This window comes from Rana temporaria, chromosome 4, assembly GCF_905171775.1.
Source record: "Rana temporaria chromosome 4, aRanTem1.1, whole genome shotgun sequence".
In the NCBI taxonomy this organism is placed as follows: domain Eukaryota; kingdom Metazoa; phylum Chordata; class Amphibia; order Anura; family Ranidae; genus Rana; species Rana temporaria.
Genome location: NC_053492.1, coordinates 64,091,004 through 64,110,780, shown reverse-complemented (window position 1 = coordinate 64,110,780; position 19,777 = coordinate 64,091,004). Strand labels below are relative to the sequence as shown.

Below are 19,777 nucleotides of genomic sequence, written 5' to 3'. Positions count from 1 at the left end.
TCTCCAAACTATGGGATATTTTTATGGTTTATTTCATTTTACTAGTAATGGCAACTATCGGCAATTTTTAGCAGGACTGCGACATTGCAGCAGACAAATCTGACACCAAGTGACACTTTTTGGGGCCCAGTGACACCAATACAGTGATCAGTACTACAAAAGATGCATTGTCACTGTACTGATGGGCCCCCAATGTTGAGGGCATGTGGCCTGGTGCGGTTCAGGAGAGGGAGGGGCCGCACTCTGTCCCCCCCTCTTTTCTGCAGCCGGCCAGGTCAACGTGCTCGGATAAGGGGTCTGGTGTGGATTTTAGGGGGAACTCCATGCCATTTTTTTTTTTTAACATGAGGGGCAATCAAAGGGCTAAATGTGCTCCTAGGGAGTGCTTTCTAACTGGAGGGTTCGCTTTGACTGGAGACAGAGCCGTGTTCCTGCTTAGCAGAAATAAGATCCGTCCTACTAGCAGAACGCCGATCTGCCTTACTTGGGAGCAATCTTGTGGCTCCTGCTGTGTCCAATTACAGTGGGGGCCACTGGCCCTGCAGTACATGTATTTAGGGTGGTCAGCAAGCGATTAAAGCGGGAGTTCACCCGAAAAACAATTTTTAACATTATATTGAGGCTCATTTTGTGAAGCAGAATCCAGGTGTTTTTTTTTTTTAAATCGAAGCAGTACTTACCGTTCTAGAGAGATATTCTCCGTCGCTTCCGGGTATGGGCTGTGGGACTGGGCGTTCCTATTTGATTGACAGGCTTCCGACGGTCGCATACAGCGCGTCACGAGTAGCCGAAAGGAGCCGAACGTCGGTGCGTCTCTATACGGCACCTGTGCACCGACGTTTGGCTACTTTCGGAAAATCGTGACGTGTATGCGAACCGTCGGAAGCCTGTCAATCAAATAGGAATGCCCAGTCCCGCAGCCCATACCCGGAAGCAGCGGAGAAGATCTATCTCTAAAACGGTAAGTACTGCTTCGATTTAAAAAAAAAAAAACACCCGATTCTGCTTCACAAAATGAGCCTTAATCTAATGTTAAAAATTTAGTTTTTGGGTGAACCTCCACTTTGAGCATAGTGATTTTAGAAAATTGATTTTCGCTGTTTGAGAAATTGAAACTACTGGTAAATGGTGAGAGAGTAATTTGTGTGCTTTTTTTTTCCCTTTTTTTTTTTTAAACCAGGTTTCTTTTTGGCTTAAAAAAAAATAAAGAGTATCCTAAAACAGTAAGGCTAATGAGGGACCCTACAAATACCACCTTAGTTTTTTCCTCTACTCTGACACTAATGTATCTTGCCAAAAGTTTTTTTTTTTTGTATAAATCTTAAGATTTTTGCTTATTTTATAAAGCAATGATCACTTTTCCAGTCGTTTACTGCTATTTTTGCCAATGAATGACCATTTAAAAGGTCTACCGCACTTAAAACTACATACGCAGTCAAGTCACATTTTGTTACCATGGGCCCACTTTTGGATTTCCTATTCGAGTTGAGCGAACCCGAACTGTAAAGTTCGGGTTCGGTACGGACTTTGGGTTTTTCCCGGACCCGAATAATTACTGAAAGTTCGGGTCCGGGTTCGGAGTTCGGGGGAAAAAAAAAGCACGAGGTCCCCGCAAATTCAATAACCAGACCCTTTAGGTCTGGTATGGATATTAAGGGGAACCCCGCCGTCAATTAAAAAAAAAAAATGACATAGGGTTCCCCCTAAATATCCATACCCAGACCCTTCAGGTCTGGTGTAGATTTTAAGGGGAACTCCACCCCAAATTTAAAAAAAAAATGGCATGGAGTTCCCCCTAAAATTCACACCAGACCCCTTATCCGAGCACGTTGACCTGGCCAGCCGCAGAAAAGAGGGGGGGACAGAGTGCGGCCCCCCTCTCCTGAACCGCACCAGGCCACATGCCCTCAACATTGGGAGGGTGCTTTGGGGTGCCCCCCAAAGCACCTTGTCCCCATGTTGATGGGGACAAGGGTCTCATCCCCACAACCCTTGCCTGGTGGTTGTGGGGGTATGCGGGCAGGGGGCTTATCAGAATCTGGAAGACCCCTTTAACAAAGGGGACCCCCAGATCCTGCCCCCCCTGTGTGAAATGATAATGGGGTACACTGTACCCCTACCATTTCACAAAGGAAGTGTAAATAGTAGTTTTCAGAAAAAAACACACACACCGTAGAACAAATTACTTTATTAATTAAACCAAATAAAAATCCAGCGGTGAAAAAAGACCATCGATGCTGTTTCCTGCTCCAATGTTGTGTCTATCCAGCGACGGGTGATGTGTCCAGCGACGGGTCATGTGTCCAGCGATGAGAACATCCATCCATTCAGAGCACAGCTCAGCGAATGACGCGCCGATGCTTTGACGTTTCTTTTATAGGGGAGGCGGGCCACGTGTCGCGTGACCCCGTCCCCCTCTGACGTACATTTTGCTACGTCACTAAGACAGCCCTTGCATCAGAGCGGGACGGGGTCACGTGATGCGTGGCCCGCCTCCCCTATAAAAGAAACGTCAAAGCATCGGCGCGTCATTCGCTGAGCTGTGCTCTGAATGGATGGATGTTCTCATCGCTGGGCCAATCGCTGGACACATCACCCAACGCTGGAGCAGCGAGCAGCAACGATCGTCTATTTTCACCGCTGGATTTTTATTTGGTTTAATTAATAAAGTAATTTGTTCTACGGTGTGTGTTTTTTTTTTTTTACAAGACTTTATACTTCCTTCGTGAAATGGTAGGGGTACAGTGTACCCCATTACCATTTCACACAGGGGGGGGGCAGGATCTGGGGGTCCCCTTTGTTAAAGAGGGTCTTCCAGATTCTGATAAGCCCCCTGCGCGCATACCCCCACAACCACCGGGCAAGGGTTGTGGGGATGAGACCCTTGTCCCCATCAACATGGGGACAAGGTGCTTTGGGGGCACCCCAAAGCACCCTCCCAATGTTGAGGGCATGTGGCCTGGTGCGGTTCAGGAGAGGGGGGGCTGCACTCTGTCCCCCCTCTTTTCTGCAGCCAGCCAGGTCAACGTGCTCGGATAAGGGGTCTGGTGTGAATTTTAGGGGGAACTCCATGCCATTTTTTTTTAATTTGGGGTGGAGTTCCCCTTAAAATCCACACCAGACCTGAAGGGTCTGGTTATGGATATTTAGGGGGAACCCTACGTCTTTTTTTTTTAAAATTGACTGCGGGGTTCCCCTTAATATCCATACCAGACCGAAAGGGTGTGGTTATTGAATTTGCGGGGACCTCCTCGCATTTTTTTTTACTAAAAGTCCCGAACCCAAACTTTTTTTTTAAAGTTTGGGTTCAGGTCCGAACCCGAACATCCAGGTGTCCGCTCAACTCCATTTCCTATCCTTTAAAATTGATAAACAAGACTTGTATTTCTGATTAATAGTTTATATTATCTCCAACCAAAATTTGCTTCTAGTTTTGGATAGGGTCAGATTGCTATTGGGCGGATTTTCCCTTCCCATCTCTTGTGGTACCTGTACAAGATCTAGGCTAGGAAGATGGAGACAGCAAAAAACCTTGTCGGAGGTTCTAACCATCCCTGCTCTACTAACAATGTGCATTTGTGCTTCCCTTCCCCCTCCCCCCCCATTGTAGAGATCTGTGTTGGGTACTAAGAAATCTTCTCAATAACAAACACCTGAAAAAAGTTCTAACCCTTCCACCCTCAAAAGTAAATCAAATATTTTGGATGTCACTGGACTTTAAATCAGATTCCCATGGAGAACCATGAGGTTTATTCTTGCTAGTTCATGATTGCTTTGCAAATGGGTGTAGTATTCACCCTCTGCAACTGTGACTGTAAAAGTGGATTGCAGGCGAACATGGCTAAAGCCCTGTACACAAGGGTGCCATAGGCCAGTTCAATAGAAACTGGCTGACATTTGGCCCATTTATACTGCAGTTGGGCTGGCTTCTGTCAAAGGGGTTTGGCTGAAAAAGGTATGCTGAGAGCGCCAACTGGAGTTTTCTGGCAGGGTGGCTGTCCCCCTGTCAGAACACAACAGCAGGGAAGATTGCTGTACTAACATCAGATTGTTAGAATGGCTTTGACCTAAGCAATCAGGTTTTTTGTTCAGCCCACCCGGCCAACACACCGTAATGAGACCGCAGTAGAAGAGGGCCATGACATTCAAAGTGGGTTTAGCTGATGTACTGTCTGCCCACCTGCAAACCATAACCCAACCTTTTTACCTTAACTTGCCAAAATAAATAAATACACCACACCTTCTGGATTCAATGGCTGTCTGGCCCCTTTATTAACATATAACAAATTACTACAAAAATAACTAAATTTTAAATATATACAACTGAAATGATATAATATATATATATATTAAAAAAAAAAATTGCGCGGGCACACACACACATATATAACCCAATGTTTATACTGACTGCTATGTCTGTGGTTCATGAAGGAAAGTATTCTATCACATCGGCTATACCACCACCTCAACATCCTGACCCCTAGCCATGATGCCACCAGCTCAGGGACAAACTATTGCCACCTTCTTGCCAATGCAGCCTGATGACCTATAGCTCATTATTTCCAGATAGGGAGGGTACCCATACCGAGATAGGTCCAACCTGTCCCCACACCACATACTGTATAACTTTCACCATTCCAACCTTCACAAACCAAAGACCCCTGGTACCATCAACCCTTAAACAACAAACACAACATTACATATAACAGACAGCTGAAATAAAGGGAGGGTGGGTGGAAAAAACACTACCTCTGTGTTGCCTCTTCTTCTCTTGCCCCCAGACTGAACTGACCCCGCCCCCCCAGGGACTAAAAAACTCAAGCTGCATCTGCCCCCACTGACCATAAGCCCCCACTCCTTGACCTGTCCCACTTCTTTTACAGGAATTTGCCTGTGCCACCTACACAGCTGTCCCCCTAGTCATGCGGGCCCTTCTCCTAGGTTCCCTTTTGCTCCGGGCCTGTTCTGGAAGTAAGAGGGAAATTAAAACTTAAAAAAAAACCACTGCAAATGTAGTTAAGAATAAAGTGATACAATATGCCAATGCCAAGATGTGCAGATGGTCATGTAGATTCCTGGGCCTGCATTGTAAAAAGATCAGACTCTTCCATGCCTTCATCCTCTTCCTCTGTGGATTCATCCTCTGTGTTTTCCTCCTCTGTCATTTCCTCCTCAGAGAATTCTTCAATTCTCCATGCATAACGAATACAGTGTGAGACGGAAAGAACAGAGTATCGAGAGTTAGGGTCCTCAGAAAGCAATTTGTTTAACATGTTCAGTGCCTCTTTTGTCAACTTCTTCCAGCGAGCTGGTGGAGAAATGTCATTGCCACTTTTCTGCCAGCTGTGAAAGGCCTGATACATCTCATCCTCCTCCACAGCACCTTCCCAGGGATAGTCTCCCATTAGAGCAACATAAATAAGAACTGCAAAGGCCCAGGAATCTATGCTTGTTGTCACAACCAAATACTCATCGCTTTTCATCGCACACTGGTCTGGGCACAGAGATGGGATGATGTGTGACAATGAAGTCACAATACTGCCAATAGGCCGAGATAGGCCAAAGTCACACAATTTGACACTGTGGCATTCCTTGTCCATAAGCAAGACGTTGTCCGGCTTAAGGTCTCGGTGCACCAATCTTCGGCTATGCATGTAATCCAGAGCCCTAGCCACCTGTGCTGCACAGCGTTTTGCCATTATTTCTGGAATTCCTACCTGAAATGAGTCAAAAAAACTTTTAATGAGACATTTCAATAGTGCATGAAATACAATAAACATGGTTAATGTGAATTGGCTTTAATTGTTTTAAAGGAAATTTGCTATGCTGACTTGCAGCTTTTATGAAGGGCCATACGTACTTCAGTTGTGGGTGAATTGACAAGAAAAAAGTCAGATTGCTTTTGTTTTTTGGTTATTACATAAAAGGTGACAGCTGAACAAAATAATATATTTAGGGAAAGCTGGGTTGATGTATTTAGAGGTTAAAAACACATGAAATATCTTCATGTTCCTAGCAAAACAGAGCAGGGCAATAATGGAAATACATTGGAAATTTGGCAATTTTTTTTTTTAATCTCAAACCTTACTTTATTCCATTTCTGGTAGAAATCAACTAACTTTAGCTAACTTGTCATGTATTTTTATCTACCAAAACTTTAACTATTGCATTTTTATGAAAACAATCTGCATCCCTTGTTCTAGAGTGAGACAGTCATTGATGCAGCACACTTTCACAATAGCCACAAACGGGACTTTTCTCTCTTTAAAAAAGATGTAGTTGTAAAGATGCGATATTGACTGCTCTCAATGTGTCTATATTGAACAAAATGTGGAGCTGTTGGCAGTAGCAATCAATTTTGGAATATTTTTTTCTCTATAAAAGAAAAATTTAATTTGGTCGGTTGAGGTCAACAATAATTTTAATTTTGTTTTTAATTTTCTTGGTTCTAGTTTTAAGGAAGGAGACACAATGAACCAAATGTACAAACACCTCACCTCATGCTCAATGAGTTGATGTAGGGTCCCAGCTGTAGCCAGCTCCTGGGTCATAATGTAGTTGTTCAGGGTGTCTATGAAGATTGGGTGGGTGGCTATGATGCCAGGGTGGTTGGATAGAAAGATGGAATAGGATAGCTCCTTTAGAAAGGCTTGCAACTGGATCTTGTCTTTCTTCATCAATTTCATGGCCACTGGGTTGCCTTAATACGAAATGAGACACATCAAAAATCAGATCTTAAACTGGACTCTAAGGAACATCATACAAAGGTTTTTGTTGTCCATATCATACTGTGCTTTTGCCTTTCTATAAAATACTGTATTTATTGGCGTATAACACTCACTTTTTCACCCTGCAAATCGGTTGCAAATATTGTGTGTGTTATATGCCGATACTGCAATTTGAGCTGCCTTGGAGAGAACGGGGGGGCTGGACGAGCGCCGTCAGATTACATATAACGAGAATCTCCTGTTTACTCAGCAGCCGCTGTAATAGGAAGTCCCATTTCCTGGGCCGGCATTGGACCACTGTCCTGTCCATCATAGAAGCCGGTCCAGGAACAGGAACTTTGAATTAAAGAGGCAGCCGAGTAAACAGGAGGAGATTCTCCCTGTATGTAATCTGATGGCGCTCATCCCGCCCCCCCTCCCTGAGATGGGTATTGATTGGGCTGCATTCATGGCAATGGGGAGGCTGCAGATGGGCATTGATCAGGCTGCATTGATGGGCACTGATTTTATTTAAAATTTAAGTTTTTTTTCCTGAAACTTCCCTCTTAAAATGAAGGTGTGTGTTATACGCCTGTGCGTGTTATATGCCAATAAATACGGTAGGTCCTTTTCATACTTTTTTTTAAATTCTGAGGGCTAAAAAAACGTGCAAGACCCCTTTTCTTTAGACAGTTTTGATGGGATCTTACAAGGTCTGACAGAATGGTCTTTGAAAACAGTTGGTTCCTATAGAAAAATCAAACCAACCATTTATCACTGAAAATTACAAGATTACTGCGTACAGTTATTTGAACTCCTATTCCTTATGGAGAAACTTTTTGGTCTAATTTTGTTAACAATTTTGGAAATGTAAAAGTTTAAACCAATGTTTTAAATACATTCATTTTTATAACCAGTCTTCAATGAAGAGCAGTTTATTATATGGTTCATCCATAATGATCTGCAAAACATGCTGAGATAGAAGATAGTCCATTGTCTATCAAGAGGGGGTATACCTTGCAGTCATTGAACTGTCTGTTTCTGCAGCCCTTCTGCCAATAACCATTTGTAGAAAACTTATATTTTTCTTGGAGCTGGTCACTAGCTGGCTGCTATTGGCCAACATATACAATGCTAATGTATAATTTCATGTTTACCCAATTAAAATACTGAATACATAAAAATAAAAACTTAAAACAGATGATGCATTACATATCAATTAAAATACTTTAGTCATGGAAATTATAATTGTTTTTACATACCTGTGGCCTTGTCCTGAACAAGTAGGACTTTACCAAAAGTGCCTTTGCCCAGCCTTTTGATGTATTGAAAGTGATCAGAGATTTCCTCAATGTACATTGTTGTAAAAGCAGGTTTCATTGTAGGGTGTGGGAGTCTTCAGAAACCTTTTTTAAAATAAACAAACCCATTTTTAAAATGTCAATGACATCAGAAAACAAACATTTTACAGATGGCCATTTATGGTCCATTTTCATTCTTTTAAAGCAGGATCTCATTGTGCAGTCTTATATTAAAATCCCCAAACCTTTTGTATGCTATGCCATGAACACAGTTAAAGTAAAAACACAGTACAAATTTTATACAGATACAAAAATAATAATAATAAAAAAAGGGGGGGGGGTATGGATGACACCTTGGTGAGAGAGGGGGATTGATAAAGTGTCCAAGGCAAGTTCACATCCAAACCAAACTCCATGCATATTGGTGTTTTATTGGCATATTTAACAATGTGACCTGTTTGAATAATATATTAAATTATTTTGCAGGTTAGTCTTGAGTCCTGCCAAACTAAACAGCTCAGCCCCTGGTATTTTCAGAATAATTGAACATAATTGGTCGCTATTGTAACCCCAATTTGACTAACTATGCAGACCATAGCAGTAGCAATGTTTTGTGGAGGTTTAGGATTACCAAGGTATACAGTATTAGGTTGAGAAGAGCAAAAGCCATCTAACCTTAATTGACCCATGATGGCAATCAGACAAATGCCCAAATCTGCATTCCACAAGCTAGAAACTCTAGAGCAGGGGTCTCAAGCTGGCGGCACTCCAGCTATTGTGAAACTACAAGTCCCATTATGCCTCTGCCTGTGGGAGTCATGCTTGTAACTGTCAGCCTTGCATCATGGGACTTGTTGTTTTTGCAACAGCTGTAGGGCTGTTAGTTTGAGACAACTGCCCTAGAGCTTTATGAAAGGGGAGTTAGCTGAGTAATAAGACTCAAAGGCTGCCATCGCAGATTTCCACTCAAGAAGAGGCTAGTAAAGGCTGGCAATTCATTGGCTTCCATAGTTTTGAGGCAGACGTAGTATACATATTAGGAGCTTTGACTTTCTAATCTGCATGTTTGTTCAGGGGTTAGTGAAGAAGAAACTTTGAAACTAGGGAATATGTAGGCTGCATTTTCTGACCTAAGAATACTCCAGTTATTGATACAGGTTTCCATTTAATATCTGCAAACGTGTACCTCTTAAAAAAAAATTGTTGATAGGTAATACAAATTTAAAGTATTTAAGACAGTTTATTTTTTATTTAAAAATGGGTGGAAATGTAGGCTGTACTTAGTTTTCTAGCAAATGTATATGCATTGTGAATACATTACTAATCAGAAGAAGATTTTAATAAAAATAACAGGCTTGTGGATATTTGTTGGGATTAAAGAGAATCTATCCTTTGGCTTAAAAATTACTTGCAACACCATACTCTGCTTCATAGCAAGGATAAATACAATTCAGATGACTGATGTCAATTCAAATGACTCAATTCCCCCCATCAACACTCACATTGTTGGGTTTATGTACTAAAGCTAGAGAGGGCAAAACTAGTCACAATGCTGCAGAGAAACCAATCGGCTTCCAGGTTTTATTGCTATTAATTAAACAAGCTGATTGATTGCTCTGCAGAATTGTGACCAATTTTGCCCTCTCTAGCTTTAGTGACACGACACTGTGTTGATGGAGGATTCAAACAATTATTTTTTCTTTTAACATGTGGTTGAAGGAAAGAACATTGCATAATGTATGGCCAGCCTAAAGGGCAACCTTCCTCATTTTACCATCATTTCAGGGACTGAAACTAAAAGGGAAATCTTCCCAACAGGGCACATGCAGAAAAATACAGATTAACAGGTGGTTCTAAAATGTTTCCTACCCTAGCCAAAACTGAAAAAGTTTGCGCCTTCTATACATAACATATACAGTTGTGAATGGTGATGGCCATTTCCAATGTCTATTATGGTCCTTCCCTTGCCATCCTGGCCTGATCCACAGCCCATCAAACTGAACACCAGATGGAAAAAGACAGTGACTGACTTACCTAGGTAATGCAGTCACTGGATGGAGAATATTGTCCTGTAGGACAGAAAGCGACCTCAGTCTGGTTAGTCGGTTGAAATTGTCTCTTGTAGGATCAACGCTACCTTCTCAGTCAGATCATTTTTTTTTTTTTTTTTTTCTGACAAAAGTATATTGTTTATTGCGCATGGTCAAAACTATTTAACATATACATGAGTACATTTTTACACAATTGAATAATTTAAAATGCTGAGAAATGAATTATTACAAGTGATATTTTCTGTTTCAATATTTTTTTTTTTATTGAGAATTTTAGAAAACATAGCACTTACAATTAATGTTGTAATAATACAGATATACAGATATTAATAATTATTGCTTATTAATCATGAAAAGAAAAATGAGAGACAAAAACAAAAAACAAACATATTTTTAAACATTAAGTGAGTACGAATGAGGATATATGTATTATAAAGTAGTTTGGCCATATAGACCAATGTAAGAAATAGAACATTCCTAATAAACTGTAAGAAAAAACAACATATATTATTAGCATAGAACAGAGAAAAAGAAGGAGGAGGAAGGAAAAAGGGAAGCAAGAAAGGGAAGGGAAGGTGGGTCAGGAAAACGGTAAGAGTGCTCTCCAATTTAGTATATATCATAAACTCCAAAAGATCACAGATGAATTTAAGTATTTATATTATAATTAATCCAGGGTTCCCATACAGTTTCAAACCAATCAATTTTATCCTCCTTGAGAGCAGATAACCTTTCATTAATCATAATCCACGACAGTTTACTTTTTAATAAACTAAACGGTATCGTAGATGTCTTCCAGGATTTAGCTATAGAAATTCTAGCAGCAATAAATATGAATGTTATAAATTTTACCATTTGCTTTGATGTACCTCGTACTTGTAATCCCAATAATGCGTTCCATGGTGATTTCCTGAGATTCACATTAGTTAAGGAAAAAATAAAGTTATATGTACGAATCCAAAATCTCCTTACTTTTCGACAGGTCCACCATATGTGGTACATAGTCCCTTCTGCGTCACAACCTCTATAACATTTAGGTGAAGCATCTTGGACAAACGTAGCTAAACGAGCTGGAACCATGTACCATCTTAATAACACTTTATAATTTGCTTCAATCATTGAAGTATTAATAAGAGATTTAGAAGCATTCAAGGCCAATTTGTTCCATTCAATAAATTCCATAGAAGAACCAATATCTTGTTCCCATTGTTTCATATAAAATAACTTGTTAGAATTCAAGGACAGTACGTTATATATTGAGGATATATGGCCAGATTGTTTAATCGAAAGATTTGCAAAGATACTCTATGGGAGTGAGTATAGACAAGTGATATTTTCTATGTTGTCTTCTTCAGTCGTTTGTACCACTCTGGCGCTTCTTTTTTTGTAAACAAAATAGGCTGAGGTAGATAGGCATTGTCTTCCTGGTGAAGTTGCTCAGGAGATCCCGATTTCAGTTTAGTTGCCAGTTTCCGCTCATGTGCTTTTGAACGTGGTACAACTTCCCCTTGATGCTTATTATGGAGGCTAAACAAGACCTGTTTCATTTCTGCCATTTCCTCTCGGTGACTTAGTAACTTCTCCAAGTCTGATGCCATTTGGTTTTTGACACGAAGGAGACCAGACTTTTCTGTATTTAAATTACCAACATCTTTTTCTAGTTTTGAGAGTTGGTCCTTCACCGTGTCTATTTGTGTATCCCTCTGGCGCACAGACTCAATAAGGTACTGATATGGCTGGTGAACATGACCTAATAAGGAGTTGGTTCGATCCAGCTCCAAAGAAACTTTTGCTGTTTGTTCTTTCTGTTGCTCCAAGTCTTTTGTTAATGAAGAATTCAGTCTTTCTAGCTGCAAAAGTCTCCTTGCCAGATGAACACTCTGCTTTAATCTCCGTTTAGCTGTAGTGGGGATGTTGGCTCCATATCCATATGAATACAGAACTCTTTCAGCTTCAATGTCATCTTCCATTTGTGCAGACTGCATTATGACATCATCAAGTTCCTGTTCAAGCTTTTCATATGTTTCTAGTCTTGTGCGATGTTCTGAGTTTTGTGCTTGAAGTTCTGTGATTCTCTTTTCTGCAGATGCTTGAAGAGCATAAAATTCTTTAGTTAAAACCTCTAGCTTTTTCTGATATTTATCACATTCAAGCTGGCACTTCTGGAGGTTTTGTGTGGTCTCTTCCAAAATCACATGAGCACGTTCCGTCTCAAACGATTTAAGCATTGCTTGGTGGAGAAGCTCAGATGCTTTGCTCTCCGTACCCAGCTGTAGCTGTCTGTACTGTTCTAATATCTGATCAGATTTTGCCAGAGCTTCTCTTTCAGCAGCAACTGCTCGCTCTTTCTCGGCTATAGCATTGTCCTTTGCTTCCCTTAAATTCCTGTTTTCCCGTTCATACATCTCTTTTGATGCTCCACGGAGTTGATCAATTTCTTGATTTGTCTTCAGTCTAATTTGCTCTAGCTCATTGCGCAGTTTATTCTCATATTCAGTCTTATAATGATCTCTTGAAGCAACATATTTTTCATACATTTCTTCTCTGGCTTTTTTGGCATCTTCCAGCTGACCCTGAAGCCTTTCTAAGCGGTCTTCTTCATGAGCACAGCGGACATTCAACTCCATATTCTGTCGGTTAAGGAAGTCTTTATCCTTTTGCAAGAGTGAAACAGATTGTCGCAATGTGCTTACCTCCTGGGTCAAGTCATTTCTCTCCTTTGATTGTGTTTTATGGGACCCATCCAACAACTCAAACGTTCTCCTGAGCTCCAAGAATTCACGTTCAAGGGAATCTCTCTCACTTTTCACTTTGTCATAGTTTTCGATCTTGTAGTCCCCCTGATGAATCAGCTGCTTAGTGTCGGCAAGCTGCAATGTCAATCGCTGACATCTTGTATCCAGTTCTGAACGGCTTCTCTTCTCCTCTTCATAGCTCTGCATTATATTCTTAAATTGCTGTTTATAGTTATTCAGCTCTTCAGACTGTTTTTCATTCCCTAGATGGAGGTCATTTAATTTATTCTTCAATGGCTGGACCACTTCATAGAAGCGAATAGACACATATTCCGGGATAGAGAGATGATCCTCTGGTACAGCTTTCAGGTCGTCGTACATTTCCTGCGTCAGTTCCAGGTCACGTAAACTACGACGCATGTCGCCCGTTCGCTCCCTTAGTTGGCAGTTCATCTCTTCAGATTGCTTAAGCCTTTGTAAAATTGTTTCCATTTCCTTTTTCTTAATTTCTTGATCTCTCCTGACATCTTCCTGTTGGATTTTGGTCTGGGTTTCAAGTTTGTGTGTTAGGATTTGTTTCTGATAAACTGCATCATTCAGTTTCTCTTCAAGTTCTTCAATTTTAGTCAAGTATTCGCCTTTCAGGTTGTCAATCATGAGGTTTTTCTGGGAGAGTTCTATCTTCGCTAGTTGGAGATTATGAAGGAGCTCTTTCCTTTCAATCAGATGTCTGGTGACTTTCGAGGACCCATTGCGCTCTTCCGAAGAAGAGATTTCATCTGTGGGGACGGTTGTTTCCAGACTTATATCTTCAGACTCCAGGGAGCTGGAAATATTAACTTTTTTGCCTGCTTTTCTTGACATGTTCTGGCTTTATATAAGACCAGTGGAAATATACACCGGCTTCTTCTATGCTCTTTGCCGCTGTTATAACCGCCTACACTAAAGCTAACAACACAAACACACTACTTCTACAGCGCATGCGTCGTACTCCCTCAGTCAGATCTTAAGACAGGTTTTATATTGACTGAGGGTCCAAGAGCATCAGACTTTATAGTAAAGTTCAGAAAAGTGGGCTGAGGTCACCCATTGTCTAGAGCTAATGATATGAATCTAGGACTCTTTTAACATGCTAATCAAGCATCGCCTAGAACATGACCATCCTCTGAAGCTGTATTGTGAGTTAGATGTAAATGAGCCCAGGTAGAAACCAGGTAGCTTAGAAAGACTGTAAGGTTCCCGTTTATGTATCTTTAGTATATATGAATGCATTTGCCTGAAAAAGCCAAAATAGGAAGAAAAATTATATCTAATCTTTTTTTACTACATTTTTATATTTTTCACTCCTCTACCAGTACCTCTATATATCCAAAATGAAAACTATGCAAACTCTGCTAAATGAGAAAAGGTAATGTCATAACATTTCATCTTGGAAGGACGTTAAAACTTTATTTAAAATAAGTACTATTATATTTAAACGAACAATCACTTATCTTCTCGATGAGAATGGTTGATTGTGCCCACTGCATGTGTATCTGTTCCGGATATAGCTAGCAGTAGCGATGTATTTATCACCCGTTTTGTGGCCACTACGGCTCTTAACCACTTGCTTAACGGACACTTAAACCCCCCTTCTGTCCAGACCAATTTTCAGCTTTCAGCGCTGTTGCACTTTAAATGACAATTGCGCGGTCATATAACACTGTACCCAAATGAAACCTCTGCGGTTTTTATTTTTTGTTAAAATTTAAAAGACTTAAATATTTTTTTATATATTGGGCCAGATTCACGTACAGCTGCGTATATTTAGTCGGGCATAGCGCATCTCATATGCGCTACGCCGACGTATCTTAGTGAGGCAAGTACTGTATTCACAAAGCACTTGCCCCCTAAGTTACGGCGGCGTAGCGTAAATGGGCCGGCGTAAGCCCGGGTGATTCAAAGTAGGCTGGTAGTGGGCGGTAGTAGTATGGAAATTAATCGTGACCCCATGTAAATGAAGCAACGAACGGCGCATGCTCAGTATCACATCGAATTTACTTCCTAAGATACGCTGGCTCAATGCCTGTGACGTGAACGTAACCTACGCACAGCCCCATTCACGTACTACTTCCGTAAACGACGTAAAAAGATACGCTTGTTCCGACGTCCATACTTTGCATTACCTGCGCCTCATATAGCAGGGGTAACTTTACGCCAGACGTAAGTCTTACGTAAACGGCGTAGCGGGTGCAAGTACGTTCGAATCGGTGTACCTAGCTCATTTACATATTTGACGCGTAAATCTACGGAAGCGCCCCTTGCCGCCAGCGTAAATATGCACCCAAGATACGACGGCGTACGGCAACTTACGACGGTCGGCTGAAGCCATATTTCAGGCGTATCTAGGTACCTGAATACCGCGCATAGATACAACAGCGCATCTTTTAACTTACGTGGCGTATCAATAGATACGCCAGCGTAAAATGTTTCAGAATCTGGCCCATATTTTTTATATTTTGTTATAAAATTTTGCAAACAGGTAATTTTTCTCCTTCATTGATGTACACTGATGAAGCTGCACTGATAAGGCGGCACTGAGAAGTGGCACTAATAGGTGGCATTGATAGGTGGCAGTGATGGGCACTGATGGGTAGCAATAATGGTCACTGATCTGCACTGGTAGGTTACACCGATAGGTGGCACTGATTGGCACCACTGGTGGGCATTGATAGGTGGCACTGTGGCCATTGGCAGGAGGCACTGGCAGGTGGGCACAGATGAGGCAGAATTACCTCTTCGGGACCAGTGTCCCTTGTACACAAGTCGGTGATCAGCTTTTTTTTCTCCTCGCGCTGTCAGCGTGAGGAGAAAAAAAAAAGATTACCGATCCTTTGTTTACATCATATGATCAGCTGTCATTGGCTGACAGCTGATCACATGGTAAGGGGCCAGGACCAGCCCCTTACATGGATCGGTGATCACAGCGCGCGCCCTGCAGGGGTGTTGTGCGTGCAAAGGGGATTTTCAGGTCCGCGCTGTAGCCGTCATTCGACTAAAGCGCGGGCCTCTAGTGGTTAAAAGACAAGTATCCATTGATATTTCAGGAAATTTCTAACATAAATTAAGAGCTGGTTCACACAGGGGCAACACGACTTCCAGCACGACTTTGGGAGGCAACTTGGACACGACGTGAGTATGAATCATCAGGCAACTTACAAGGCAACTTCAAGTTTCCTCTAGGACAGTACAAGGCAACTTCAAGTCGCCTCCAGGACAGGAGGCTTTCCAGTGGCCAATCAAACAACAATCGGCTCTGTGGGAGGGAGGGGTTTGCCTGAGAAATGTTTGTTCTCTTCCTGTATTGTTGCTTCAGTTAAGACCGTGATCAGACTTCTGAGGCAACTTCCATTGAAATCAATGGGTACAAGTTGCCTAGAAGACGGATTGAAGTAGTACAGGAACCTTTTCTGAAGTCGGAGCGACTTCAGTAGTGTGTATTAAGACGGCTCCATTCACTTCCATTGATTTTCTCAACCACACGACTTGGGGCAACTTCAAGTCGGATCCCAGGTCGCCCCTGTGTGAACCGACTCTAATGTCGCGTACAGACGGTCGTTTTTTGTGATGAAAAAAAACGTTGTTTTTAAAAACGTCATTTAAAATGACTCTGTGTGGGGAAAACGTTGTTTTATGTCTTCTGAAAAACGACAAAAAAATAAATTCGAACATGCTTGAATTTTTTGTGTCGTTTTTCAAAACGTCGTATTTTGTGTCATTTAAAACGATAGTGTGTGGGCAAAACGACGTTTAAAACAACGTTTTTAAACCCGCGCATGCTCAGAAGCAAGTTAAGAAGCGAGCTTGAATAGAACAGAGTGCCGTCGTACGTGCTGAACGTTTTTTTTCATCACATAAAACGACCGTCTGTACGCGGCATTAGAGTTCTTAATATTTAAGATCACATACTGCCAATGGATTGCACAATATAGTTCCCTACCAGACTGCAAGGTCAACACCCTTCATCCTATTGTGTACTCTCTTCAAAAGAGGTAAATTGCTTGGTTTTACTTGAACAGGAAAGCTGAAAAAATTAATAACGTTTTCATAATATTTATATAGGAAAATAAAATAAAATTAACTAGTGTTTTTTGTGCAAGCAACACACAAAATAGAAGCACAGTTACTGAGCATGCCTATTCTGATCCTGCCATTCAGTAATACACCTGTGCAATATCAAGCATGTATGACCACATAAGGTTATCATTCAGGTAGCCTAGCTTAGAACACAAACTATTTGATAGATTCAAACAATGATCAAAATCGGGACCACCACTTGAAAATGCTGGGTCACCTTTATGCTACTCATAGATATACGTTTAATCTGAGAATGTGCAGTCAAATGTTAGTTTATCTAAAACTGCCAATAGACATCAGAGGGGGTTGGCATTGCAATACAAGTGTATAAATCTGTCCATAGATGCTAGAGGATGGTCAGATGTACAGAAATGCTCAAACCAGCTATTCTTGCTGCCAAAAACTTTCACATTTTTCTAGGCATGAATAAAAGTCAATTTGTGTGCATCCTTATGGGTGAGAGAGGGGTAGCACACTGCAGATATTGCCAACAGTCTTATTTGGGGGGGAAATGATTTTCATCTAACATGAATTTTCCTCTTCCTCCCCATTGAGTCTTGACCCACATGGTTTGTGGGTGCCACAGAAATATTAGATCTGATTTGAGAACTAATTACTCTATATACTCAAGAATAAGCCGAGTTTTTCAGCGACTTGGCACACATGTAGCCCCACTCTTCCTCTACAAGTGTGCAAAGTTTGTTGTCCGGGGGACCTACGGCCGAGGAGCACCGTCCTTTTTTTTTTTCCAAAGATGGGCACCCCTTCCATAGACTCCCGTGTTAAACGTCAGTCTAGTCATGGGCACAGTGAGGCATGGACAAAGTGAGGCATGCACATGGACACAGTGAGGCATGCAGATGGACACCCTAGGCTTATACTTGAGTTAATAAGTTTTCAAATTTTTTTGTGGTAAAATTAGGTGCCTCGGCTTATATCCAGGTCGGCATATACTTGAGTATATACGGTATTTAATAGTCTATGGACACTTAAAGATGAAAAATATATTGAGACGTTAAATTGTGTATAAAAATTATAAATACACTTAAGAGGTTCTATCTCGTCTCCTTTATATGCATGTTGTAATGGCTGACAGACACCCCCCTCCCCCTTAGTGTAAAAACACCATTATGCTTTATCCTTTGCCCCATTGAATTGTGTACAGTATTAGAGGTACACCTATACCCTTCACTTATCTCTTTACCAATATTTGGTATGAAATGCTAAACGATTTGGTGTGCTGGGTAAATACATTACTTCAAACTTTTTTAAAAGGTAACAATTAAAAATATTCAATGGTTAATACAGATTTTAGACAATATTTGCTTTTTATTGTCCCGGAACATCATTTTCTTTAGTGTTTTGACAAATGCAAAATCCGTACAGAATATATATATGTTTTCTTACCCTTTTTGCAAATTTTAAAAAATAAAAATAAATATCAGAATGTAGCAGATGTGTGAAACGTGTCTCCTTTAAAAAGGGTATAATGTGGGTGAAACAAAGGATGTATTGTCATGGAAGCTGTGAAATTATAATGACCGGGTGGCACCTGACTTTGTCTAAGCACAGGTGTCAATGGAGATGGTGGACACACAAATGAATATCTGAATAGCTATGCCTGGCATAGATTTGTGATGTAAACAAGGACGGGAGGGCGCATTACTGCATACCGATCAGCCACACCCTTCTATCAGAAACTGGAATTGATTCTGAATAGTTTTATTAATCTGCTCACTTGATGTGTCATCGATCATCATACATTCCAACAAATGTTATATTCTACAGGAAATTTGAAGGATTTGGAATCAGATTTTTTTGCTTCTCCAGAAACGATAATGAAAAGTGATCTCACCACCTCTTGGACATAAACATCATTTTATTCAGTGGCAGCTGGTGCTCTGAATTTTTTTGGGGGGGCAAAATAAACAAAAATGAAATAAAAAAAATCAAGCGCAGCATTGCGCCACTGTTTACCAATTGGGATGCCTATTAGAGTCAACAGCTCTAATCAGGCGTTTCCAAAAAACCGCCTCTGTAATTCAGATGCCTGGCAAGGGGCCGGACACCTGAATAGGGGTGGCAGCAATAGATAGATTCATGCATTGCATGAATCTATCTATTGGTGATAGACAGGTGCAGGAGAGAAGGGCGCGTGCGCTCCTGCGCCCTTTATGGACACACCGCCACTGCTTTTATTTATATGCATTGGTGTTTTACAAGAACCCAAAAAAAACTGTACTTGCACATATAGCGGGTCACCAATTAGATCAATAATTCTGTTTCCCCTTCGCTTGTCAAGATAAGTGTAGCGAGTTTGGAAAAATTGGATTTTCCACTGTTTGCTTGGACAAAAACAAAATTTACTGAAAAGGATGATCCACTCTTTTTTGTCTTTCTGCAAAAGGTAGATCCTAAAATAGAGAAGTAAACGAAGGACCCTTAGAATTAATCAAAAGCCAAATTTTTTTCATGGTAAAATGCAGTGGATCTAATCGCATTATTGCTCATTTGTAAAGCAATAAATGACCAATTTTTCCAGTAGTTCACTGTTTGTTTTTTGTTTTTTTTTTCCAACCACCAACTGCCCACTGAAAGGTTTTTCCACATTAATATAGGACAATATAACTATATATACCCAGTGAAGCCACAGTTGTCACCATGGGTCCACCTTTGAATTTCCAGTTTAGAGATGGAAAATCCAGGTCTTGCTGATATCACTTTTAAAAGCAATATTTCAGCCAGGGGTAGGATTAAATGTTTAAGTTTTGCATGTCAGGTTTTCTTTTTTACCTCAGTCTTTGACTACTATTGGGCATATTTGCCCTTACTTCCCGTCTCTTGTTCTGCTCATGCAATAACTAGGA

General features: G+C 40.9%; 3 protein-coding genes across 3 annotated transcripts in view; 1 reads left to right on the top strand and 2 right to left on the bottom strand.

Moving 5' to 3' along the window:
- Positions 1 to 19,777, top strand: part of LOC120936263 (protein eva-1 homolog C-like) — a 583,492-nt gene that overhangs the window by 206,801 nt on the left and 356,914 nt on the right. The window lies entirely within an intron of this gene.
- Positions 4,828 to 8,170, bottom strand: LOC120936267 (serine/threonine-protein kinase SBK1-like). Its single transcript, XM_040348491.1, has 3 exons — positions 7,970 to 8,170; positions 6,498 to 6,700; positions 4,828 to 5,717 (listed from the first exon to the last, which is right to left on the bottom strand). The coding sequence occupies exons 1-3, from the start codon at positions 8,085 to 8,087 to the stop codon at positions 5,064 to 5,066; spliced, it is 975 nt and encodes a 324-aa protein (XP_040204425.1). The 5' UTR covers positions 8,088 to 8,170; the 3' UTR covers positions 4,828 to 5,063.
- Positions 10,189 to 13,783, bottom strand: LOC120936262 (progesterone-induced-blocking factor 1-like). Its single transcript, XM_040348486.1, has 2 exons — positions 11,394 to 13,783; positions 10,189 to 10,297 (listed from the first exon to the last, which is right to left on the bottom strand). Exon 1 carries the CDS (start codon positions 13,656 to 13,658, stop codon positions 11,397 to 11,399), a length of 2,262 nt encoding a protein of 753 aa, XP_040204420.1. The 5' UTR covers positions 13,659 to 13,783; the 3' UTR covers positions 10,189 to 10,297; positions 11,394 to 11,396.